At 43.4% G+C, this 27,836-nt stretch overlaps 1 protein-coding gene across 1 annotated transcript in view; it reads left to right on the forward strand.

Moving 5' to 3' along the window:
• The first annotated feature begins 602 nt into the window (after nucleotides 1-602).
• The window catches only part of Zip48C (Zinc/iron regulated transporter-related protein 48C), a 47,962-nt gene continuing 20,728 nt past the window's right edge, over nucleotides 603-27,836 (forward strand). Inside the window, exons 1-7 of the mRNA XM_070523665.1 lie at nucleotides 603-896; nucleotides 11,602-11,640; nucleotides 15,169-15,327; nucleotides 16,787-16,901; nucleotides 24,604-24,750; nucleotides 26,257-26,326; nucleotides 27,495-27,593. Coding sequence (XP_070379766.1) covers nucleotides 789-896; nucleotides 11,602-11,640; nucleotides 15,169-15,327; nucleotides 16,787-16,901; nucleotides 24,604-24,750; nucleotides 26,257-26,326; nucleotides 27,495-27,593 — 737 coding nt within the window. The 5' untranslated portion in view covers nucleotides 603-788. The remainder of the gene's footprint in view (nucleotides 897-11,601; nucleotides 11,641-15,168; nucleotides 15,328-16,786; nucleotides 16,902-24,603; nucleotides 24,751-26,256; nucleotides 26,327-27,494; nucleotides 27,594-27,836) is intronic.

The raw sequence follows: 27,836 nt of genomic DNA on the forward strand, positions 1-27,836 counted from the left end.
CCGTATCTTGAAAGCGATCTGCGACGCTTCGTTGATGTTCAAGCGAGGGGCAGCACACAGGTATGGTTCTCGCCACCGTATCACAGGTGTATCGCTTGCTCCTGCCAGGGCTTTGTTAAAAGTGATAGCATAGAGAGAGAAAAAATATTTTCCCTATGGCGATAGCCTTAGGGGACGGACGCCACACAGATCAATCCGAATCTCAAGGCAATAACAGCGAATACACGACACGCAACGCATGGAGAATGTCCCACTGGAAACAACCCACTCTGATGCAATGGGTGTGCGCGTTATATACTGCAAATAGATTATTTCCTTGTCATTCGTCTGTAGGTATAGTAATCGGTGAGATTGTGTTTCACTAATTACACAAGATTATTATCGTAAACTGTGATAAGGTTTGCCGTGGTGAAAATAGAAGTCGAAATTCTGCACTTAAATGTATTGATTTCGGCTACCCATAGCCGCGCTGCCTGACCTTGCAGGAACAGAGTAGAAGACGAGGACGTGATTGTCAGCTTGCTTCATGAAGTACTCCAAAACGGCGCATTCTTCAGTCGTGTCGGTAGTAGTCAAATCCGTAGTCCTACGTTCTTCTTCAAAGGGTGCTATTATAGTGTAGTGCTATTTCACGATGCGATTAGTTCGCCGCGACGCCGCCTTGGTGCGGGGCGCTGCCGGTCACTCGTTTATCGCATGGCGGCCTCGTAGCTTGCGGCGTTCCGCGTGTTTTCACAGTCCGCGTACGTGAAATCGGGACGTTCCCCGTCAACTACGCCCGTTTAGCCATGATACACGGAGTGTCGCCCCTCAACCAGGCCGTCCTGGGAACGCTCTTCACCTGGGGAATGACCGCGGCTGGTGCCGCACTCGTCTTCGTGCTCAATTCGACCAAGGTGAGAGTCTGCGACAGCTTCACCAGCGGATCGGCGGCGATCTCAAACAGCTGTTTCCTCCGTGGGTGCCCGTTGTCGTGAATGGTTCAGTGTGCGGCTTGCGCCAGCTGCGCTTTCCGGCTTCGTACGGTTGTGTCCTAATAACGCGTACGTGACATCTAAAGTTGGTGTTGCGCGTAATCCGACGCGCTAATCGGGCGTGCTTTCTTAACTGTATCGGATCTCGCTATCATACTGCCGATGCCGGCGGCCTCGTGACTTGCTGTGTGCTGTTTTCAACTCAGGCAGTCGGCGCTTTAAGAACGTAACGTGTGAACCGGAAACTGTCGAATTAAAAAGAAAGGACCAGTACATTCCGATCGATTTCGTGCCGCTGTTGCGTTCGACTTGCGTGCTGCAGGCACGTTCCGATGGCAAATGAAATCGCGACTTGCGGTGTGCGCTACTAGCTGTGCGACTCTAGTCGCAAGTGCTCTGTTGTCATAGTCAGTGAATTCGTTCGTTATGCGACCGCGCAGATCGGTTTTTACTCTTCTAACAAAGTCGTTCTTCCAAACACATTTGACGACTGGAATTGATTGCCCGAGTCGGTTGTCATGGAGCAAAACCCCGCAAAGCTTTTTGAGACTTGATTACAGCGCATTAGAATGGCTTACTGTTCCACACTGTGGATGCCACAAGTTTTATACAATTGCCGAAGGTACGCGCCTCGTAGTGCGTATCACAAGATGTATTCTGGTCCTGTTACATATTTGGTTTTCTTGTTTTGCTCCCGATACTCTTTCCATGTTCAGTATTTGCTTGTCTACATTTGTTACCTGTTGTGTACTTGACCACTTTGTTCAGCTGCTGTTCTAATTAAGCTTTGATTTTTGTCGTCACAACAGGTCCAATCACAGTGCTTCACTTAGGGAGCTGCTTTTGTATTACACTCCCCTTGTAGTTATATGACTGTGTAATAATAATAACAATAATAATAATGATGATGATAATAAACTCATTGTCATCACTCATTGTCACTCTGAGGCCTCCTTTTCCATGTTTGCAAATGACACACTGTGCATTTCAAACCAATAAACTGAAACCAATCCAAACTGATAGCACATCTCCCACAAGCCCCCCCTTGCCTCGCATTTAAATTTTCTGCTCTCATAAATTTTCTATTAGACTTTCTTGTATCATGCCTTATTATGTCCTTACTTTCTTCTTTTTCATTAACACTTCTACCTCCAGGACTGTTGCTACGACTACCTTTGAACTGCATCTATTGTTGTGCTACTGTCATAACCCACACGTGACTTTTGTTTTACTTTGTGTTACACATTATGCACACTTCATGCTCCTCTCATTTGCTCAGGAATTACTTAATCACGTTGTTTGTCAGCACTGCATAATTTTTTCAATTTTTTTTTCATTACGCTTTCAGACAATCTAGTTTACTGGGTAGTCTGTATGGCATGATTATATGTATGTATTTCTTGGGCCCAGCCTGCGCTGTCTCACATTATTGAGGTAGCGCTATATGTAAATAATTGTAATGCCCCAGTGTGGAAAGGAAAATAAGTGATGATGCCATCGAAAGAAACCCAGAGGGTCACAATTATTCTGGTGCTCTTTAATAAATTGTCTCTTATAATATTGTGTTGCTTTGCGTTGTTGAGGCCCAGTCAATCATTCCTTCCATCAGTCAGTCAAAGAAAGCCCATGTGGGTTTGTAGAATTGAACAATAGAAGGTCTGCTTTCACGGTGACAAGCACACCTATGAGCCTGTGTCTGTGTGTGTGCGTTTTGATGACTTGCAAGCGTGATTTGCAGTTGCACAAATCTGGCTTATCCTCAATGCTAGGTGTCACGGAGATGTCGTGAATCGTATGTAAGAAACTGTTTTATGACCTTGCATTCATTGTCATGACTGCCATGTCATGAACAGTAACTACCATAGTAGCTGAAAAAGAAGAGTTTACAGTCATTGTATACTACCAGTGCTAACCCAGTGAGTGGAGATTTGTACGATAACAAGAGAATCATGAGAAGCCAAGGACTGCATTATGAGCTGTAAAACAAATGAAGATTATAGGTGTGACATTCCTGTGACATTCCGTGACCGGAGAGTAGACAGGGATATCCGGTATTATAGTTCAGATTAAGAGAAACGAATGGGAGCTGGGCAGGCCATGTATTGTATAGGACAGATAACCGGTGTTACTTTAGAGTGACAAAATAAATGCAGAGGGAAAGGAAACGCTGTTGAGGTCAGGATATAGCTAACTGGCGTTATGAAATGAGATTTGCAGGCCTAAAATGGAGTCTGGTGACGCAAGACGAGAGGTAATTGGAGAGAACTGGGATGGACCTTTGTCTGGCAGTGTGTATAAAATAGGCTCATGATAATGGCATTCATTGTGAACATGGCTTTTGTGTGAGAGCTCAAAACATTCACCCTAGCCACTAAAGCGGTAAATAAATGTCTTCTTCGCTTACTCTAAACCTCCCCACCCCAACAGGAAACTGTTATATGCTGGGTTTCATATGTTATCAAGCTTACAAAGGCCAGAAGACAGTGAATGTCCTGCACGTACAAAATTGCAACAACAAAAAAATGATTATATGGCACAGTTAAAAAGCCATATGGCATGAGCAGAAGTGCATTGGATAAAGTGCATTGCAAGTCTGATTGCTGTCCTTCGATTTAGACTTGGCCGGCTTTTAATGGCGGGGACAATTGAAATAGTTTTTCCAACATGTTTGTAGTGACATCTTGTTCACCTTCTGCGTGATTTTTATGTTTGTGTTCTAGGCTCATGTTGGATTTTTGAAAACGTTGGTTTCGTCACAGGTGTCACAAAGTTTAGTCATGTGCTGCTGTAAGGTTTGAAGCGAAGGCCCTTTGTTTCTGACGATTTGGCGTTTCGATCTGTCCTCAAGACACGGTGTCCTAATCTGTGCTGACCTGCTCTTTATAGTTAAAAGGCTTCTCTGGCCGGTCCCTCTTCTCTTTGGTTTGCAATAAATATCCTTACCTCAAGGTTTATGCTTGATTCTATGTGACATTTCCAGACTATCAGTTGAAAATGAACATCATTTCTTTTTTGTTGGTGTGTGTGTTCTTGACACTAGCTGCCCCCAAAATTTATCATGTGTACATGCAATCAGAAGTGTGCAGAATATCTGTGCTATCTTCCTAGTACACACTGAGGCAGCGCTCTAGAAGACTGACGGAATACATGTATATATTCATTGTCGTGAACTATCATCAATTCTCATATCATTTTTCATTGCTCAGAGTTGCAAACTTCGTGGTTTCGTTTGCTGAAAATTTTTGATTTTTGGCAATTTTTAATGAATACAATTGTCAAGTCCAAAGACCTCTGCTAACAATCTCAAACATTGCCTTGTTTATGCATAGAGACACAAATCATGTGTTCAGTTGTGAGCAGTATGAAAGGGAACACCAAATTAATTTCTGAGCAACAATTGCCCATCATATGTATATTCCAATCTGGCATCTTAAAAGCCATCTGCAACAAAATGGATCATCCATTTGATCATTCAAATGGACGTTGTTAGGATGGGAAACTGGACGTGTTGGTTTAGCGTATTCTGAGGTGAAAGGCGTGTGGATGACGACACACATAACATGTCATCATGTCATCCTCCTCCACATAAAAAGCATAGATTCAGCTAGTGTAGACGCAAAGCAGCCTTTATTCAAACATTTACGTTTGAAAAACAAGTGAATACATCACGAAAGGTTTGAAAAAGCAGATGTTCTTGATACCAAAATGCAATGTTCAATAGCTTGGCAAAGGAACAAGAATTCATGATTGTCAATCTGCCCCTAGGATCTGTGCAAGAGCATGCTTATCTAGACCAATTAATCGCAAGCGACCTTGACCGTGAGAAGGAAACTAAGAATAAAAATGGGTTGGAGCACAAACTGCAGGCATTACCATGTCATGACCAGCAGCTTACCGCTATCCTTTGCAAATAAAAGTGTAGAATCATTGCATTCTACCAGTACTAACATATGGAGCATAAACTTGGAGATTAACAAAGAAGCTTGAGGAGTTAAGGACAGTGCAAGAGCGAAGGAGCGATAAAAAATTTTAGGCGTAGCGTTAAGAGACAGGAAGGCAGCAATGTGGCTTAGAGAGCAGATAGGGTAGCCGATATTATAGTTGACATAGAGGGAAAGAAATAAATCTGGACAGGCCATGTAATGCTGAAGGCAGATAACTGGTAGGCTATCAGAGTTACAAAGTGAGTGCCAAGAGAAGGGAAACACAGTTGAGGACAGCGGAGAACTAGGTGGTGTGAAAAAAGTTAGTGAATTAGCAAGTTGCATCAGCTGGCGCAAGATAATAGGTTATTGGAAATTGATGGAAGAGGCCTTCATCCTGGAGTGGGCATAAATAGGCTGCTACTGCTGCTGCTGATAATGATGAACACATTCTGCCAGCTAAGGAGCAAGAATTCAGCAATACTCTCTCGACTTGACTCCATTGTTGCGTTCGGTACATTCTGTCCTTGCACACTGTGCTCGAGTGTCCTGGTTTGGGGACAAGGTCTTATCCTCCCATTGTGGTCACGATCTCTCAAGTTCACTGCAGGGTCGACACCTTTTGCTGAGATCTCTGATTATCTTGTCAAATCTTGTCATAAAATCTTTTCATACTACCTAACCCTTAGCCATCCTTCACTGCATTTCCTCTTTTTTTGAAACCCATTCTGTAACTCTGCAACACCATGAGCTATCGGTTTTATGCAGCACACAGGCTCTCCAACTTTCCTTTTTACTGTTACTGTAATATACTGTGAAGTAAAGTGCACAAAGTGCTAGCCTTTGCATTCTGAGTGATACTGTCGTCTTCCCATCTCGAATGTTTCAGTATTGTTGAATGCTTATTTGTCACCAAACCCATTGATACTTCTGCAAATTGAATAATCGCAGCCGCTTTCAAATGCAAAGTGTAACTGTCAAGCAAGCTGGAGGCAGTCATACAGGTCCTGCGCAGAAAACAAAGGAAAATACAGGCACAAGTGACCTTGCGACACATGCTTGTCCTGCCTCATTTTAAACGCACGAAGTGTTATCTGCTTTGCGGCTTACTGCTTGCCGCTCTAAATTCAACGTTAGGATGGGAAACTGGACGTGTTGGTTTAGCGTATTCTGAGGTGAAACGCGTGTCTATGACGACACACATAACATGTCATCATGTCATCCTCCTCGGCCGCCTTTTAATATGGCATGCTCCGGCACGTGTGTCTTGTGCCTCGAGCTGCGAGGTCAGATGAAACATCAGCTTCTTGGCTCCTTCCATTGGTCTGAACGGTTCTCGGGCCTTTCGCTCTTTGACACACATTTTTATAGTGAACCTAACCTCGGACCGTACAGAGGGATACACATACAAGGCGCCCTGCGTATGTGTGTATCTCTCATATGTGTGTTGTTGTCCACGCGCGTTTCACCTCAAAACATACTAAATCCAAAGGACGCCACTGCAACATCCAATTCAGACACTGGCACTGCGCATTCGAAAGCTTAGGTTTGTGTAATAAATATCCTTTGAATTTTTGGGAAAGGTGCTTATGTTCGAGAAAACACTATTTACATGCAGCACTCTTGATCATTCATACTACTATCCTTGCTAGTATATATACGGTGCTTTGCAGTCTCAGAACAGCTAATTTTCTTCTTTGTATTTTTGTTTTTCTTATGCGATATTGTATGTGATTTATGTCTGTGAACATGTGACTGGCGTTCATTTTTCTTTTAGAATTCAATACGGTGCAGAGTTTTGCATTCTATTATTTCACTTTTATCGTATTCCTAATACAGTATGCTTTTTCTGTTTTTCATGTAGTCATTGTCTGTTCCCATCCACTGCTCTGTATAATGCACTATGTACCTTTGGCACATTTCAGATAAGTTAATATCTTATGTTGTACAAGAATGTCATCACTTGTGTGTTGAGTCGAAAGTAGGCAATAGATTTTAATTACAGCCCCTACTTGTGTATTATTATCCCAAGCACCTAACACAATTTTTGTGTTATTGTTGTGACATGTCCTTAAAGGGACACCAAAGCGAAAGAATAAATCAGTTTAGACTAATGAAGCATTGTGTGAGAACCCTTCAGGCAGTCATTTCAAGAAAATAGTTTGATTATTAGATGAGAAATTAAAGGTCCAAGTATCTATTTGAATTTCGTGGCGAAACCCCAATGCCGGCACGTCAGCATGACGTCAGGGATTCCGAAGTATGTTATCACATTTGGGTTGCGTTGGCTGAATAAAGGTTCACGAAACTTGCCATGTTTAATATTTGGTTCGTTTAGAACACAATGTAGTCAGTCTGTACCGCTATATATAATTAGTAGGCCCTAGAAGATGCCATCAAAATCCAAGACGTCGCAGCCCTCAGGTGCGGAAACTTAAGTAGGCGTCGGCACACGTATTTTGTTCTTGTGCTTTTTTTGGCTTACCAAACGTCTTATCGTTGTAAGAGTGGTGTTTTTGATGTTGTAGAATGGTAATTTACTGATGCAGAAGAAAGCATTTTTCACTTTAGTGTCCCTTTAAGTGTCGCAGCTTCGTAAATGCTTCGGAGACCTAACAGCACTATGCATCCAACTTCTGACGAGCTACGGCTTCTTCAGCAGGTGCGCAGTGAAATGTGATGCTATGGCATTACGGAATGCAGTCTTGACATGGCTCATTGCTTGTCACAGAAAAGTGGGCAGCTTGACATTAGTGGTGTCGCATGTCAAGTGAAGTCAACAAGCTCAGTTCTCCAACACAAAAAGGAGGTCTAGATTTGCGTTTCAGTCATACCCACATGGAATGTCTGTCATACCACCATATCCTATGGAGAAATGCTCTCCTTGAACTGATTTGTATGAAATTTCTTGAACTTAAGATGTAAAGCTAAAGGTCTACCAACTGTAAAAAAAAAAGTGTGATTCTGGTTACAGACATCAGCATTTTAAGAACGTTGTCACAAATTAGGAGAAAAACAGACTGAACCACGAAGTTTACCAATCTGTAACTCTACTAAAAACGGACAGAATTGCAGTTAATGGGTGCAGTTCAGAGAACTGTGATTTCGTTCCTTGTCGCTCAGTGGTAAGTTCAAGACCTCATTAGATCTAAAGCTTGAGGCTTTCAACATATCTTAATTGATGGTCTAATACAACAGTTGTGCTGCCACATTCAGTAAATTTAAACCTATTCCTTCAAATGCTTAATCAAGCATATTGAAATCATTGTGGAGGATGCCGAAAAAAACGCTTCTTTTTTTCTGCTCCTACGCATTAGATAGGAGACTGATGCAGAGCTTCCGCATAATTGGGATTAGACATCAGAATTATCGCTCGCAGTATACAGCAAGATGAAGATCGCATTCAAGAAATAATGAAGTTTGTGGTTTACTTGGCAGTAGCTTATTCACCTTGCAAGAATTATAATTTAATTGTAATTTCTTATTGTTTTGTTTAAAATAAGCGCACTACTCTCTTTTCTTTATATGTTATATTGACAGTCTTTAACTGAAAATTTTATTCAAGCAAATATTTCTACGTATATGCTATGTTCTTTCCTCTTGCCACCCTGTCTTCCTGTAGAACAGCATGAGTTGAAATAATATGAACTATTAATAAAACATGTTGGCTGAGAAAAACGGTTCTTGCTTTAATGGACAGTGTGAACTTTGTTGAAGTTAACATAGTGGAGACTCACTGACGCACATACATGGACGGAAGAGGTCATTTCTTTAGGCACTCACTGCACTGAACTTGGATGAGGTCTATTGCAATTTTTTTTTTAATTAAGATTTTCTTATTGTATGGTGCAGATTTTCGGTACAGGCAATCAGTTTCTTTACTAATATTCTTGAAAGTGACAAAGTTGCAAAAAAGAAATGAAAGGTCAAACTTACACTTTGTAACAACGTAATAGAAAATAACATCACAGTCCTGCGAACTTCACCTATTGAACCTTCAATGTGAGCAATGTTGATGTGGTATACCGCGCTCAGAAATATATAGCTGATTTGCGAATGGGGTTGTCACAAAACCCTTGCAAACATTGTAACAATTGCAACCTCAAGTGAAGCTTGCTGCTGTGAAGTCTTGGTTTGATCATGGGATTGATGAGAGGCCTGAGACAACTGCAGCAAGGTGGTAGAAAAGGAGTGCACCTCTGGCAGCCATCAAGACAAGCTTCTCGGGGAAAAACTGCTTGTGATTTCAGTCCGGTATTGCCCGGCATATTATATATGCTGCGCCATGTTTGACGCTTCTGAATTTTTGTTTAAGAATGAGATACCTATCGCACAGCCTATGCAAGCATTTTGATTGCGCTCGAGTGATGTTTCAGTTGTGGATAGTACAGGAAAATGCTCACTAATTAATTAGCTGATGTACTAATTAGTTATTTTATCAAGTAGCATTTCATTGTTTTTTACTAGTGTATTCTACAGGACCAGAAATGAAGTTGAACAAGTTATTCTAATTTTCCTTGATCTAGATTGGACATTGCTGAGTTAAGGAAACACTGGCATGACATGTTCGACTTGTCTTTGCTTTTTCTGTGTTAAATGAAGCTGCAAGGCTTCTAAGCTATTGAAAAAGGCTGCTAAGCATCACAGTGCACAAATTATTAACTACTATAATGCAATCAGACCTCAATATAATGAATTATTGGATATAACCAATGAAATCTTAAAGTGTTTCTCGCCGATATCACCATGTAACAGATATATTTTTATAACAAATATTGGATATAACAAAGGTAAATCGTGTCAGATGGGACTTCATTGTAATGAGGTTGAGCTGTGCTGCTTTTTTTGCTGGGTTGCCCTTCTGCTAAAAGTTTTGCTGCATGTGGCTGCGAATTAGAATTGTAGCAGATTGGGTTGGTTCAGTTAGTGTTTCATTGTTTTGTAAGACCATAAGCGTGGAGCAGTAAAAAGAAGACGACACCGGACTGGAACGAGTGCTAACTTCTAACTAAGGTTTATTGTGAACACACAGGGGCATTTTGCACATGTTACCACTGAGTAATACAGCAAGGAGGCCAGGTACAAAATCATGCTTGAAACAGCAAAACACTATAGATGAACCGCACGAGGGAGCTCTCGTCCCGGTCTGGTGTTGTCCTATTGTAGCCACTTTGAGCTATACGCTTTTACAACACAGTGTGATGGTGAAGCCCTGTGTCCTCCATGAAGTTTCTAAGCAAGAGCAGAAATGCGGTCAGCACTTCTCTCTACACGCCTGCTTCGGCTTTGGTATCCAGGAGATGGATGCATTTTGACAGCACAGTACGCTGGCTCACTTCGTTCCTGTGATCGATGCAGTCTACACACATGAGCACAGCTAAAAGTAACACGCACAGCACTCTTGGATATTTCTTTGTGAGCAATGTCATCGTACCTAGCTTCGTTGCTTCACAATGTCAGCAAATTTTGACCTGTGTAGTGACGTCACGACAATGCTGATGACACCAGGTTTTGCACTTCAAGACCAACTTTAGTAACAAATTAAATCTGAGTGTTTTGCAACCTTCACACCTGCTAGGTATCATCGTTTTATGCACTAGAAGTGTGTGGCAAGAATTTCTGCGATTTCGAGTATATACATTAGTATTCCTTTAATAAAGCTGGAGACCACAATTGCTGGATTGTGTAATAGGACAAAGACCAATTTTAACTATCGCCGAGTTCACTTTTTCCTACCTTTGCAGCATTTTCTGTCACTCAATCTACATAAGTGAGATTGACAGATGGGGCAACAGATCTAATCTGAAATTGCGGCTTGAAAACCATGACAGTCTCAATGATGTCATATGTCACTATGCCTCGGTGATGACTCTCATCATAATTCATTTCTTGACAGTGGTAACAGACGTTTGCTGTTTGAGAATGACAGCTGTTAAGAACATTTTGAGAAGGCTTTAAGAAGATTGACATCTTGAAATTTGTCTAACCTAGCAACAGTGCAGTGTTGCCATCTGGCTTTGGCCATGAAAAGGATAAGAAAGAAGCAGCGTTTTAGTCGGGCAATCAATTGACCAATCATATTGAACATGCGTCACAATTCTGTGTGGTGAGTTTTGTCTTCAAAGGCACAATTGTGTAGATCTTTTTTCCTTTTGTAGTTACAGCTCTTTAAAAGGCAGATCTTGCCCTACCTCTTCATTTTCAGTAACAAATTTTGGACTCAGGAGCAAGCCATTTTCTTCTTCATTGGCTATTTACTGTAAAAGCTTACGTGGTTTCTCTGCAGCATCTCTACCCCATTGTGACAACTCTGTGGCTCCTGCCCGTGTCGTCTCCTATTTCAAGATTTCTTAACCCAGGTGCACTTAGTGGTAAATAACAAAAACATAATGGCATTGATATGACGTCATCATGAGGCACACACAATGGCTGTATGAATGTTCCAGGTAATCGGAATGTTTTTTACCTTTAATTGCAGTCACAGAAACTGTAGAATGACGTAACAGTACATGCACATTGTTTATTTTTGGTTGTGTCGGTTGTACCTTTAAAGCATATACACATTTAGATATTTATTTGTCATTACTGTCACTCCCATCAGGGACCGTAACAGCAATGTTCTTGTTCTTATATGCTTATTTGAGTTGAAACTTACGATTGTGAGTCAGCTGTCTGATTATTTTTTGGTGTTTGTGTCTCTGCAGCGAAAAATTTTAGATGGCAGCCTTGGATTCGCCGCCGGGGTAAGTTGGAAGTTCTGCATTATCATTTTGCTGCCTGATCAATGAAATTCTTTGTTGTTTAACAGCAGGTTTTTTTTTTTTTTTAGCAGTGCGACACAGGACAGTCTTCGTCCTGTGTCACGCCGTTCAAACAATCTGCTGTTTGACAAGATGCACAAACCAGCTCAAATGAACATGCTGCTTTAATTTTTTGTTATTGTTGTTGTACTTTTTGTACTGACTGGTTGAGGGATCACCCAGTGACACTACTAGTGTACCGAATGAATACAGTAATACTCTTTGAGGACCGAAACAACCCTCCTGCATTTTTCTTGAAGAGACACTAAAGAGAAAAAATAAGTTGAGCAGCATTAGCAGATAACTGTTCTGCAATAAAAAAAGAGCACTCCCACCACCAGAAGAGTCATGGCAGGCCAGGAAAGATCCAAGAACCGAAGAGACGTGGTAACGCTGCCTTGAAGTTTGTGCAATAGCTTGCCGCGATGTCATACATTTTGACATTGTCTGCTCGGGCCTAGTTTATTTTTTTATCAGTAACGATTGACTAAGTTGTATTCCAAAAGAGTTGACTGAACTTGAGAAGTTCCAAGAACTTCTGCTCAGCCACAAAAACACTAATACGAAAGTATACATTGAGATCTGTGATGTCTCACTGACATACTGGCGCTGGGATATTGGTCCAATTTTTTTTTTACTTTCACTTTCTTATGTAGTGAACGACCTATTACCACAATATTCCCCCAAAATAATGCTTTGAAATAATGCTTTAATGAGTGTAAACTGTCTGAGTGTCTCTGTTTAGTGTTCCTTCAAGGCACCAATGGAGAACCGAGCCTCTAAAAAAAAAGTGTCTTTCTTGGGTACCAGACTTGGCACCAAATGACTGGGCTGACACTTTATGATGTCGCAAGTAACTCATTGCTTCATATGTGCTTATAATCGGTTCTCTGAAACGACGAAGAGAGAGACAATTAAAGGGGAAGGCAACCTGGTTAGTCAGATGGGAATATGCAGTTTGCTACCCTTAATAGTGGAAAGAGAAATAGGGGGAGGACAAATGGTAAAAAAAAATTGAGAATAAGAGAGTATACAACAGAAGGCAATCCAAGTGCAGTACAAAGAGTACAATGCAAATGCAGAATAGGAAAATATCACACTATAGTGTCACTCGCGCTCAGACCAGCTGTGCAGCAGAATAAGATTGATTTGCTTTAGTGCCACACTGGTGCATTTGATGGTAGATTCGGCTAGTCGCTGCAGCCGTCTGACCTGGATTTCAGTGATGCAGCATTCGATTGAGAACGAAGCAGGAGGAAGTCTGTCTGCCTAACTGCGGCAAATGTTCGGTCGATAACCAGAGCATTTCCAGGGCCAGGAACGCACTGGCGCTGTTTATGTTGCAAGCAACCATGGCAGCTACATAAAGGGGGGGCTATCAACTGCTCCAACTCCGAAAACAACACATGAGGAAACGCATATCAGAATTCCAAACAACACAGTCTCTCTCCCTTGTCTTCTCTTGTAGTGTCTTCTCTGACATTGTGTAGTTAGTAGCCGACTGTTGACATAAACGAATACTGAGAGAGAGAACTTTAATCAGTACCAGCAGTTTAGTCGGCTGGGCCTACTAATACTAATAATACGAATACTGACATAATTTTTTTTTACTTGTATGTTTTCTTTTTTTTAAGCATGATATGAATGTCCAAACTATCTAAAGGTTCCACAAGCTATAGTGGCAAGCATCAGAGTGATCTAAATAATTTACTACATTATTTGTTTCTGTGAGCCAGTCATGGTTTTGGTACACAAAAGGCAGATGCATCATGGCATCACAGTACATTCGCTCGCTTTGTTCCTGCAATTACTGTCACTGCCACAAGTAAACACAGCTAGGAAAATCGTGCACAGCACTCTTGCTTATTTTTTATACTTTTTAACGGCAGTGTCGATAAACCTAGCCAGTTGTTACACATCGTCAGCAACTTTTTTTCTTCTTTGTCATTATGTTACACTAATGTGGATGATGTCAGGTCGAGCAATTCGAGACCTACTATGGTATCAAATTAATGTATAAGTGCATGCCAACCTTTGTACCTGCTAAATATCATTATTTTGCATTCGAGGAACATGGAGTAGAGCTTGTACAACCTTGCAAATATGTACCAATACCCCTTGACGACTAGGTGTTTGTTTGAACACAGTCACTGATGGCCAATAATAGTCCTGTGCCTCTTGCTTATTGACAGCTTAGTAAGGTGTCAGCGTACAGCGTTGTCACTCCCTTGCTAATAATATTAAACCTGTAAACTGCCACGACAAATATATTTTTTTTAATTTGATAAGTGTGAAATTGTTTTCAGACCTCCATATTTTGCACCATTCCTTTCTAAACACTGTGATACCACGGATTCCTATTGCATGTTTACTGGTTTTATTGAAAAAGAATAGCAAAAGTCATGGTGTATTATCAAAAATGAAAAGAAACTGCACCTATGCACATGTGCAAAAATTGCTAACAGTTCATGGTGGGTCAACTTGTCATAGGCAGTTAAGGGGTTTTAAGAGTGGAGCACAGATGGTGGCTAGTACAACCTCATCCATTCAAGGCACAGGTCGCGTGTGTGCTCGGCAATCTTTCGAATTCTGTTGCAGAAAAGCTAGCCTACTTTCAGTCTTGCCATTTGGTGCATGTGACCAATGTGGCCAGGAGTGAAGTATAATACTAATTTTGTTTGGATGCGTATACCAGAACTAGTAATTCGAATCTCACTGTGAATGCATTGATAATTGTAACACACACAGCACTGAGAAAATGGCATAGACTGATTACGGGGCCAGACTATAAACTATGAGAGCTCATCAAGAGACAGGAAGAAAGTGGTGTGGATTAAAGGGAAGATGTGTAGCTGATATTCTACTTGAGATTAAGGCTGTGTTCCAGTACTTGCCATTGGCAGTGAGTAGATGGCAAAGTGGACAAAGGCCGCTTTAAGTCTCGTTTCAATTCTGACGAAGTCGTCAAAGAAGACAGCTTTGCAAAGACGGCATTGTAGTTTAAAATAACACAGGCTACGTTGCTGTCCAAACAAGATGGCTGCTGAGCAAGGAGCTTGAAAACTTGACGGGCAAATTGTCTGCACACAAGAAAATTTATTCGCACCTTCCTATCTGCTTTTTTAGATGTCTATCTAGACTGTCTCAATTGCTGGCCATAATTGGAACACACTCTAAGATGAAGTGGTGGGGTCGGCAGGCCCTGAAATACATAGAGGAGATAACAATTAGTCTGCAGAATGGGTGGTTTAGATGAAGGAAGTGATTCCAAGGACTGTAGGAGAGTTAGCTAGTTAGTTAGCTAGATGGCCATAAGATATTGTCAGCTGATGCAGCACAGGAATACTAATTGGGAGTGGCTTTTATCCTGCAGTGGCCATAAGATAGGCTAACGGTGGTGCAACACCTCCCAAAATGAAATCTCGGTTCTTCTAGTCACTGGTTACTTCCTCTGTGCTTTCACATCTTCAGGTCATGCTGGCAGCTTCATTCTGGTCCCTGCTTGCGCCGGCCATCGAGATTGCCGAGTCAGCGGGGGGCTACGGCCGATTGGCATTCATTCCCGTTGGCTTCGGCTTCTTTCTGGGCGCGCTGTTTGTCTACGCCATGGACAAGCTCATCCCGTCCTATGTAAGTTTCCCCGGGTCTGTTTTGATTTGCTGGCTCCGACACAGATGCCATCATTTGAGATGCTTCACTGGCAGCAGATGCAATCACTCTGCCGTCACATTACCACTTACTGTGATTGTTTCTCAAGTGCGGCCACTGTGGAGCTTCTCACAATGTTACCCAGGGGCCAATATGGATTAGTTTAATGTAAGGATTCCCTCTGTGTAATTCTATTCCTTGCTGTGCTTATCATATACTGTTCGTGACCGGCCAATCCAAGCTCTTGCTATAAGTATTAATTTTGCACCACAGACAGAGGAAACATACATCTACGTTGCAGGCAAGTTTCAGTGTCCTGGCTCTAATAGATCCTGGGAAATAAAGCTGCAGATTAATGCCTCACCAACTCAACTTGAGATTTTTCTTTTGAAAGCTAATAAAGGTTACGCAGCAGATAATTTTTGCTGTACACTTTTCCAGCAACTTACTTTAGGATTTCAAAAATATGTTGCCTGCGAAAGCAACTATTTTTGAGCAATAATTACCTGAATGAGTGAAACTTGTAATCGAGATGAAGGGAGTGTTTGACCATGGTGACTTCCACATAATTGTTTGTAAATAAAAAGAAATAGTTCAGAGTAACTAAATGTGGCTTAGACATTTAAGCAGAAGGAACACGATATCAGCCCAGGCAGCGAAGAAACACGACGCAGTGCCACCACGAAACACAGCATCTAAAAAAAAGAAACCTTCAGATGTCACAAAGCTCTCGCACAACAGCAGGGGCATGTCAAAGGGCTGGTTGGCATTGGCAGGAGAGAATGGGATTGAGGCGAGATGCTGCTCCGTTTAACAATTAACAAAAATGGTAGAAAGCGCCAATGAAATCAATTTGGTTTGTTGTTTGGATGACGTGCTTGAAGGCTAATTTATCTTTGCAGTAAGCATATTCAGGTAGCATTCATTGTTTCACTGCGTAATTCCACAGAGGGTAGAGCCACCGACTGGCACATCTTTAAGTGTAGTACAGGAGTGCAATGTTGTATGCGTTCCAAAATCGAACGGAGGCGGTCCGTTCTTTACATAAAGAAATTGGCGGTACGTTCCGTTGCATTTGTCCAATAGCAGACGGCATGGAATGATTGACAGCAGATATCACGTCACAATTGACGTCATGGCATTCGTCACGGTTCAAATTGACCAATCGTGTGCGGCTCAGTGGAACGGACCGCCTCCGTTCTATTTTGGAACGCGTCTAAGATTACACCCCAGATGTCTATACGTGTGTGCCAACTCGTTAGCGTACGTCTGCTTTCGTCTGTTGAGCCGTGCGACACAACAGCAGAAGCACCCAGCAGCAGCCATGATCAGCAAAGCCGAGAAAAAGGTTTGCAAAGAAAGCTTCGCTTGAGAAAATGAGCTGATAATTACGAGGATAACCATAAAGAGGGTGAAGATGATGATGTTCTGCCTTCTGCAGGATGGCCACAAGGCAGACCTGGCCCTGGCCATGCAGCTGGAGAAGAAGTCGGTGCTCAAGCGCCACATTCAGACGGGCGAGGAGTCGGCCCTCGCCTATCGGAATGGGTACTCAGGTGAGTTGGAACAAACCTTTTCCCTTGACAGCTGGGATCGAAGGGCACTCCTTGTCACAACTGTGTGCACCTAGCGCAAAGTACTAACCATCGTCCTGCGTTCCTTTACAAAGTCGGGGCATGCCCATGCAGGTCTGGTGACAGCTATAACCTTGAGTGATGGACAAGTTTTGAGAGACACTGCTGCAATTCTTGTACGACGCTGAGCTGCATGTTTTTGTGTAATGTTCTTGTATTTCGTTTCAGCAACAACCATCTCTGAAGTGGATGTTTCTCTGTCGCTGATCATAAAAATGACCAATTCTGGATGACATAATTTTTGTTGACCAAGCTTAAGACAAACATCAAAATGCGCATGGTGACCACCAACACAATCATTTTAAATATTTTACGGCAGTTGCCGGCCGATAATTTGGACTCATCGGGGACCACCATAAAGTCTTAATAATCGGGAGACTGGAAATATCAGATTCAACAAAAAATTAGTAGATTTATTCCACAAGTGGCCAAATGAAGGTATTCTTGAATGGTCACTTTCGAGGATACCTTCAATTTAACGTAACTAGTACAAGACGCATTGGTGTCTATGAGTTACGACATTCTTGGGGCAGTGCCCGGAATGCACATACCCTATTTTATCGTGTATAACCCTCACCAAAATTTCAACAAAAAAAATTTGCAGTAATGTTGTAGTGCGGGTTATATACAAATTCCACCTTTAAGTGTGACTTCACGGCAGCACGCACCGCACCGCCATGAAGCCGCACCTCAAGTCAAGGTTCTTTGCCATTCAGTTTTTTTTTTAATTTAATTTTTTTTTAATCTTCTAGGGAACTCCGTTCTCTCCCCACTTGTGTGTGTTGAAGCTCCCTTCTCTCCTCTTTCATGGTCACCCATTCACCTCCTCTTTACGGGTTGCCATTTTGCATTTGGTAGTTGGCGAATAGCACACGTGGCGCCAGCAAGCTCATATGTCAACTGTTTTCGCAGTGCTCCTTCGGTCCACACAAAGCGCTTCGCGATACGGTGGCGAGCCAAATCACCTTTAGGATTTTCCGCTTCATTGCGTTTGCTCCATCGCCGTTGCTCAAGCGAGTGCTGCTCCGTCCACACTGTTATCCGCTGTCACGTGAATGCTAACTGCAAAGTAATCCGATTCACGTCACACATCACATGACTGATTCGTCCTCAATAACATCCGGCCTGTGAATCCAGCTTTGTCAGCATCGCTGAAGAATGAGGGAACAGAACCACTGGCCGAAAATATGACTTGGACGAGTCATGCATCCGTGGATGGAGACTGTTTCAGCAATTATTTCTGCAGATTACATGCGTGGATACATCCTTTTATTTGAAAGTGTGATATAGCTCATTGGGCAAAAAAGCCAACGTCCGGCGTCTGTAGCAGCCTAAATTCCCATTGGCTGCAACGCCACATCACGAGCATGTCTCAATGGAGCAGAGTGGGAGAAACAGAACACCAGCGCGCCAGATGTTGTGTGAAGGCAGAGGGTGTCGTGGCGGCACGATATCATTCTCACTATCGCTCTCGGGAGCGTGTGTTGTCGGTGTGTTCTTTGTCCATGCAAGCTCTCGCCTGCCTTCTAATTGTGCCTCGGTATAGCCAAATCAAAACACGCCAAGCATCTCAACACGCTCGCCTGCCTGCGAGGAGTTCATAACTCGAAGGACCACTCAGCGGCATTCGATTGGACACGAATGCTTTTGCATTCACGACTCGTAAGTTCTTAGGTGTCCTCAGATTTCTTTTCTTTCCGGACCGTTATAATTGAGGGTGCAGGTTATACACGGAAAAATACAGTATGCTTGCCTTTGACCTAGACCGTCTGTATCGGAACCTTTGTCAGGCTGTCGCTACGAGTAGACGAAAGTTCAGTCAATGCGTGCAGCGAACGCGTGTCCCCTAGTAACATAACAAATGACGGCCGTGCAGTGAGAGCATAATAATCGCGGGTTTCTTCACAGCAGTCATTGTCTGGCACTTCCCTCGCCGTCCCTGGCACACGCATGAAGGGTTGAGTTGCCAGCACCTGAAACCGCTTGAAGAAGTCGCCTGAGGCCATGTTTCTATTTAACACTTCAATTAGGAAACATTGGACATGCTGAAAAAAAAAAAAACACAGGAGTACAGGAGACTTGGAGGTTGCTGGGAGAGGCCTTCGTCCTGCAGTGGACATAAATAAGTTGATGATGATGATAGAGATAACACAGAAAAGAAAATTGACCTTTGTTCTTTTTGCTTCTTTGAAATAATCGGTCGAACATTAGATAAGAAACACATTTTGAAATATTGAGCGTTAACGTAAAGAAAAAAAAGAATCTTCACTTGATGGAGCAAGTCAATTCTGTAGAAATCCACTAGGCGAAAAAACTCTCATGAGAGCGAAAGGTTGTCAGCTACCCAAGATCATCCGCCCAAGAGTAGCATGAGACTAAAGGGTTCTACTTAAACTGAGGACGACGCAACAAGCTATGGAAAGAAGAATGATGGGTGTAACGTTAAGGGATAAGAAAAGAGCAGATTGGGTGAGGGAACAAACGTGAGTTTATGACATCTTAGTTGAAATCAAGAAAAAGAAATGGGCATGAGCAGGACATGTAATGAGGAGGGAAGACAACCAATGGTCATTAAGGGTTATGGACTGGATTCCAAGGGAAGGGAAGCGTAGCAGGGGGTGGCAGAAAGTTAGGTGGGCGGATGAGATAAAGAAGTTTGCAGGGACGACATGGCCACAATTAGTACATGACCGGGGTTGTTGGAGAAGTATGGGAGAGGTCTTTGCCCTGCAGTGGGCATAACCAGGCTGATGATGATGATGATGAACAAAGAAAACATGTATGGGCTTCCCAGAAAGGAAGCGTTGCAGTTCAAGAAAAATTTGTCATGGTGTGAGGGTCACACCTGTTACCAATGCCTTTTCGGGATGATTGCTCTGCCATCTGAGCCGACCAGGAGGCTAGCAGAGTGAAACTGTATTACTGAAAAGAAGTGCTGAAAACGACAAGTCAGCTACACGAGAATCCACAGGGCGCAGTCAGTTTCACGAAAAGAGAAAAAAATTGTCATCGACCTGAGGCAGACAAGTAAATTGTAGCTGCTTATTCAGCCAGCATATGCAAACTATTTATGCAGTTTGCGGCAAAACTGTCGTTTTGTTGCAAGCACCTCTGGGTCAATGCTGTCCCCCATTAGAGGGAGCACACGAGTGTAGAGAATGGGCAAGCTTTTCCTTCTGCATGGAACAGTTCAACAGCTTTGCAGATGATGACTTGCGGTTGGTGGCACTGGGACCATTCCGTACGTACACAGGTGTACAGTTGAACCTTGTTAAAACAAAGTTGGATCTTACATGAAGGTGCCGTCTTTAATCTGATATTCGTTGTTAGCATATATTCACACTGTACTGATATTGGTGAGAAACATTTTATATTTACCTCGGTATGCTCAATAATTCACTATAGTATATCTGTTATATCGAGGTTTGTCTGTATTGACAAAGCTTCAGCTGGCTCTTGCAACTAGAGTGCCATCAGAGTGCAAGCAGCCTGTTAAAACGCTTCCTTTGGCAGTGGGCTACTCTGCACACCTAACGGTGCTTCGTTATTACATAAACATCGTCTGCACATAGCTGCGCGCGTGCAGGAGGGTGCCTGCCGCAGCGGCTCAGTGGCTAAGGCCTTACGCTGCTTCCGACTGGCCAAATTCCGACGGGGATGGAATACACAGATGCTAACTTGCCAAAATATCGGTGCTTATTAAACACATGGTCAAACTTAATCCTCAGCCCACCGCTATGGTGTTCCTCATAACCCACTCTGCTGTTTTGGGGCATATAACCCAGTAGTTCAATTTTTAATTTAAAAAGATTTTATGCACAAACACGCAGAAACTGCAAGTAAACTTTCAATGCAGATGGTAACCATGTATGTTATCCTCCATACCTGCTTAGCACCTGTGATCATCGTCCGTGTTGTTTTAGTGCACGCTGTGTGTAATAGTTATGAAGATGTTCCAACTCACCCAGCTAGCTACTGTTAAGCAAATGCTACTCTTAAGCAAATGTACACCCTTTGGGGTGCACATTTGCCACACAACAATAATCGTCATCTGTCTTGCTTCCGTTTCCTTCCTTGAGAACGCTGCGCTCGCAACTTTCCTGTCGAGGATGCTCTGTCATGCTGATGACGGGCATGCCGTTCGGGACTTGGAAGTACTGGGCTCGCTGCGTTAAAGAAAATGAATGCGGACAAGACAGATGACGATTATTGTTGTGTGGCAAAAGGGTGCAATTTTGCTTAAAAGTGTATGATTGCATATGACTACTCAGATTTGCGATTATGGTTACATAGAGTGAGTACTGAAGGGGTACAAGAGTAGTTAAGGTTAATAATTACTAATCAGAATAATCAAGGTAAAATTATATAAGCCTAATGAAGCTTAATTGTGGGTAATTAAGGCTAGTGAGGCTAATAAAATAATTAGTTCATTTATTAGGCTTAACTAGAGTAGCTAGAGTAGCTAAGTGAACGATCCGGATCCTGCCACTACAGTGATCCTCGTGACTTAAGTTGCTTTGGAATACGAATCCTTATCGACACTGCGGTGATGCAGTGATAGCTACACTGATAGTTGTAGCAGGGAACAAAAGAATTGATGTCATATAGTCTTGATATTATATAGGCATTTGCACTTCTTTCTATGTGTATTATGATCTAGAAAAGTCCACACTAACGAGCAATGCTGCCTTTGCGACATTAAGGGGAACAGCATAAATGTCGTGAGCTGTTGCATCCCTCATTGCATGGTGGAACACACACGCGTGCTTTTGTATGCCTGTGAGTACTCAGAGTTCTGTTGTCTCCCTGTAAGATTAAAAATGCCATCGGCTAATTGAGCCATCAATGGGAACCAACTCTACAGTCGAACCCAACTATATCGAACTCGTTTACATCGAATTATCCCCTAAATCGAACAATTTCTGAACACCGTAATGTTACATTGAGAATATATCTCAAAAAGTATGGTTAAATCGAACAAAAATATCAGCTGCACTTGATATATCGAACTTCAAGCACTGCGAAATTGTCCCAGAAGTTGGCTTTCCCGCGCGGTGGCCGGGCCTGCCGCGGACACCCCCGTCCCAGACAAAGTGGTTTAGCCCAACTGCGCATGTGCGGCACTGCTCTCACTCCCTTTCAGACAGCCGCCCTCTAGAAAAAGTGGTTCGACCCACCTCTCTCACAGCTACGTGCGCCTTCGTGCGTCTTTTCTCTCACCCAAACCACCAAGAAGATCGCCTCAACTGCAGTAGTGTTCAGTTTGTTCAGTTGCGAGATTGTGTTGTTGCATTCTCGGAATTCAATGCTCCACTGCTCCACTCCGTTAAGATATGGCTGCCGTAAAACGGAAGAATTTGACAATATCCACAAAGATAGAGATAATCGGAAGAGTTGAACACGGAGAAAAGAAGTCAGGTGTCGCCGCAGCTTACAACATCCGAAGAAGCACGTTAAATACGCTATTAAAAGATACAGCTGACATTAGGGCTAAGGTGGGCAAGAGGCCTGGTGCTACCGGCGCCCGACGAGTACATGCTGCATATGAAGACATGGAGGCAGCACTGTACAAGTGGTTCCTTGATGTCAGGTTGTGAAACATCCCCGTTTCTGGCTTTATAATTGAGCAGAAAGTGAAGCATCTCGCTTTCATTCTCAACAGACCCGACTTCAAAGGCGGTTCAGGTTGGCTGAAGTGTTTCAAAGAGTGCCACAGCATTGTTGGCCGGGCTGTCACCGGCGAAAGCCACGCGGTGGACGTCAGGAGTGTAAACAAATGGATTGAAGAAAATTGGAGCGACATCACGACAAGATACCATCCCCGCTATATATTTACCGATGAGACGGCTTTGTTCTGGCAAATGCTCCCAAACAAAATGCTGGCATGTCGTGATAACAAGTCCCATGGCGGGAAAGTTAACAAAGCCCGAATATCGGTGTTGCTCGCCACCAGCGTCGAGGGATCGACCAAGCTTCGACCACTCGTGATCAGAAAAAGCAAATCGCCGCAGTGCTTAAAAAATGCACTGTAGGTGACCTACAGGTCCAACGAAAAAGCTTGGATGACAAGCGAAATTTTTGGAAAATGGCTGAAGTCCTGAGACGACAACCTGGTAAGCAAAGTCAGAAAGGTCTGCTCACTAATTGATAATTATTCCGCTCACCTTTGTAATGTCAGCATCAGCAACATCGAGCTTCGCTTCCTATCACCGAACACAACGTCGGTGCTGCAGCCTTTAGACCAAGGTGTCATTCATGCGCTGAAGGCAGGCTATAGAAAGCGCCTTGTGCAACAGCTTTTGCTAAATCTTTGCACTGGGCGGGAGTTGAAAATTGACCTCCTGGGCGCAATAACGATTCTAAATGCGTCGTGGAACGACTTCAAGAAAGAAACAATTCAAAGTTGTTTCCGTCATTGTGGACTGAGTGTTTCCGGCGAGGCTGGCGCCAGCTCATTTGAAGATTGCATTGAACCCCTCGACATCGTTGAACCACTCAAGGAACTTGACGATTTGTTAAGACAGCTGTCCGAGTTCCCTGGTGCCGTTTGGGATGGGACTGTGGCTACAGACCTTGTCTCATTGACGACGATGTTGCGACTACCGGATAGCTCGCTGACCTCACGCTGTCTCACTTCATGCACTGAGCATTGTTCGCCGCCACTGCGCGTCCATAGAAGGCTGTGAGCTCAGCTGTTCCCAGTCGCTCGACTGCGCTGAAAAGTGTATGCTAAGCAATGCTTTCGAAGTGAAAAAGCAGAAGATCGGCGACTATTTCTCGCGCTAATATGCCCGCGGTACATGTATTTAGAAAGTAACGAATACTTTTAATGAGGTGCGTTTTGTACATTGTCAATTTCTTTAAACATTCTATACCAAATTACACGATATATCGAACTAATTCCAGTTTTTTTGTGAGTTCGAGATATGCGGGTTTGACTGTACATGAGTAGCACTATACTGGCATATTCTACCACATCCCGGCAGCGCCAATGTAGAATCATTATCATGCTCGCCTACCACTGTCTCCAGTACGCTTTCAGTGTTCGACCTCATGACTGCGACTGATAGATCAAAAAGTTCAGATGAAAAAAGTTTCTACAATGTTTTGTGTGTTACCACTGTAGGACTGTACCGCTTGACCGGCAAGCCTTTATGTTGCACGAAAAAAAAAAAAGATATGGGTACCATGAAAATTGGTTGTCCATTCCTTTAATTACCGTATAAACTTGTGTAAGGGCTGCAGCTGTATACGAGGCCGGCACCCCTAACTTGGCAGGCCAAAGTTTGCAGAAAAAAAATTCCAACAGAGGAGTAGTCACGTTTGGTGCCCCGATGATACATGCGCTGCGTGCTTCCGCATGCCGCTGCCAAATGGCGAGAGCTGTGCATTGACCTCCGATGTAATGGTACGTCCGGGGATCCGATGTGCGCACAAGAGGCCAGCTGCGCCGGCTTCATTAGGACCAAAAGGTTCGGTCCCGTGCAAGAGCCGCACTTCCTCAAAGTTGTGAGAAAAAAAAAAGAAGTGCAGACCTTACGCGAGTCCATACGGTATCACTGTCACAGCAATCATCCCCTTCACGCTAACCATTACACGGGCATCGCATGCCCTCACCTTGCAGATCCCAACGTGCAGCTGCGCAAGAAGCCGCTGACGGCAACGCAGGTCACCATGCCGACCGTCAACGATGCCGAGACGGCCGAGAACCTCAAGAGGTGGAAGCGCATCTTCTTGCTGGTGGTTGCTGTCACCGTGCACAACATTCCCGGTAAGAGCTCGCCGACGACGTCAACTAGCTACACTGATCAGCACGCACAAAAGATGCCGGTGTGTGTATACTGTCACATTGCAGTGATGTTGAAGAACCAGACAGTGCCAAGACTATGAGTCGTGAATCTAACTCTTTATTGGGAGAATTTGTGCCCAGAAAACCGATGTACATTCAAAGCACAATGATAAGTAGGGAGCACAGTTGTGCAAATCTAATCTCACGGTTCCAGTCATTTCTCTGTTTTACATGTATCATAGCACATTCTACAATAATCGCTCTTGCATGCTTAAATTCAAGAATGTACACGGGCATTCACGTCATGTGTGCAATATGATTAGATAAGACTTTTTTGCTACAGAATCTGTGACGACTTTAGAGAACCTACTGATGCAGTAAGGCACGTCTTGTGACAAGTGAGGATTACATAACAGTGGCAGTCAGGTGAATACAAGTCTCTGTCAAAAAAACTAAATTCTATATGTGAAAATATGTTGAAAGAACTCAGTGGCATTCCGCTGCTGAGCGTGTGAGTTTTAGTTTGTGCCGTGGCAGCCACATTTTGATCGGGGTGAAATGCGCGAATGCTATTTTGCCTAGATTTCCAAGCACAACAACCCCTCCCATGCAACAGACCAGCTTAGTACGACTTCGCGTATCTGTAAAAAACGGCCATGGACAAGCCCGGCTCATTGACGATGCTTTTCATTTTCTTGCAATGTTCACTTTCTTGTCAGTGATACCTTCTTTATTTTTCTTGTATAGAGCTGTTAAGCTTCACGTTTACAATAAGTGGTCGAGATTTTGTATAATACCATATTCATTTGAACCTAGGCCTGTAGCTTTTTTTTTTTTCAGATAATCATATACAAAACTCTAGGGCTGACTTAGATTCGAGGATATTAAAGAAACGCGTCAGTGTTTAATTGAAATTGATAAATATGGTGCTTAGCTAGTGCCATCTAGAAGAGTCAGTATTGCAGCCGCTACTAACCACGTCAGTAGCCAACTGAAGTACACAAGCGACGTCACCATTTTCACCTGTGTTGTATCGGTGCGCGGTGTGGCGTTATCATAATGGCCCCAAACAGGCAATGCCACTATAATGTCGCTTTAAAATGAAAAGTTGTGCTAGCCACAGAGGCATCGTCAAGCGATCAAGCCAGGTGGGTCTTGATGAGATGAGAAAAATGTCCATCGTTGGATGGGGCAATGGGAGATGCTTTGTGCGTGCGCCACAACGAGGATGGCATTTACCGTACCACAGCAGCGGTGGTGACGTCGAATGAGCTCAGCATGTTCTTGTGCAATAAATGTTGTTTTCATTTTGTGACTGCTGTCCACACATTTTTTGTTCGGCCAACATTCAAGGTAAGTTTATCTGGCTTCAGTCTATCTGGGGTCGGCTTAGAATCCGAGCCGGCCTATAGTTAAGTAAATACGGTAAGCACCCAGTATTTTCTCTACACCGTTTCCTCTTCTTTTTGTGTGTGTGCGTATGCACAGAGGGTCTTGCGGTGGGCGTTGGATTCGGTGCAGCCGGGAGCTCGGAGCATTCCACGTTTGAAACTGCCAGGTGAGTCATCATGGTTGTTTGTTTGTATTTTTAGTACATGCTTGCTTTTACCGGTGTTCTGTCTGTGCTGTGTAATTGGCAAATAAATGTTTTTTTCTCTCTGATGAAAATATTGGCAGCCCATAAACTCAGACATGCAACTGTATGAGCTTATGGCCATTGTATTGAAGTTCGACCTCTTATGTGAATAAGTGCAGCCGTCTATGAAGTTTGCTTACGCAGAAATGGGCTGCAAGATCCTCCAAATTATCGGGCTGACAAAAAGAAATCTAATTTGGACAAAAAGGAATAACTTTATTAAATTTGAGAGTCGGCGACAAAGGTACGGTTTCATGCCGTGTTGACATCTCCACTTCGGCGGTGCAAAGTGAAGCGAGCCACGCTTTGACATACACTCGGCCTCCACGACTGTTGACATCCCCTACAGTGGGACGACACTATCACACCAACAACCGGTTATCTGCCCCATTCATTACATGGTCTGCTCAGCTCCACTTCCGTCTTTTATTGCTATCTAGAATGTTGCCTACCCCCATTTGGTCTCTAATAATCCATGCTGCTGTTTTTTGGTCTCTTCAGGTTATGCTTAATGTTTTTTTGTTCCGTCGCTCATTTCATGGTGCTTAGCTTCTTTTCAATCTTCTTTGTTAGCTTCAATATTTCTGCTCCGTATGTTGGTATCGGTAGAATACACTGATTGTGCACATTTATTTTCAAGGTGCCAAGGGTAGGGGAACACAGTCTAGGGGGTGAAGTTTAGGCGGTGCAATGAGATTAAGAATGTGCAGGTATTTGATGTGATCAGCTCGCACAAGATATATTGGTGACACATGCTGTGGCGCTGCTTGGCGTTGGCCGGTGATGGTTCTCGAGGTGAACAGTGGTGGCAGCGAATGCTGCACAGTGAAGTGCTGGCGGACCAACTCGGGGCTGTCCAGAGGGCCCGTGGGGTAGCAGAGGGGCTCGGCCTCTCTGTACCGACGTGGGAGTGGCCCGCATCAGTCCCAGACTGATCCCTCAGGACCTAAATAAAGTTCTTCATACCCATACCGGAGATTGTTAGCAGCGGCCTTTCTCCTACAGCCGTCCCAAACAGGCTGATGATGGCGACAGTGTGTTTCATTGCGGGCCTGTACAATGTTGTTTTTTTCTCGTGTCTCACAAACAGGAATCTGGCGCTTGGCATAGGCATTCAGAACTTCCCCGAGGGACTGGCTGTAAGCTTGCCGCTCCGTGGGGCTGGCTTCTCCAAATGGAAGTCATTCTGGTGAGCTGCTTTCTTGATTCTAAAGAATTCATACCATACTGAAGTGGTCCATATGCATAGTCCAGAAATACCATAGGTTTTCTGTATGATTCTCAGAGAAATTATGCAGAAGTGTAGTTTATAAAAATTGCATTGTGACTCCTACAAGCAGTGGAAAAGTATATGTGCTATAAGTGCCGGAAGTTTGCAGAATGGGGTACAGAAGAAAAAGCTGAATATTTCTGCAGCCTGGTATTCATATTT

This window comes from Dermacentor albipictus, chromosome 8 (assembly GCF_038994185.2).
Source record: "Dermacentor albipictus isolate Rhodes 1998 colony chromosome 8, USDA_Dalb.pri_finalv2, whole genome shotgun sequence".
In the NCBI taxonomy this organism is placed as follows: Eukaryota; Metazoa; Arthropoda; class Arachnida; order Ixodida; family Ixodidae; genus Dermacentor; species Dermacentor albipictus.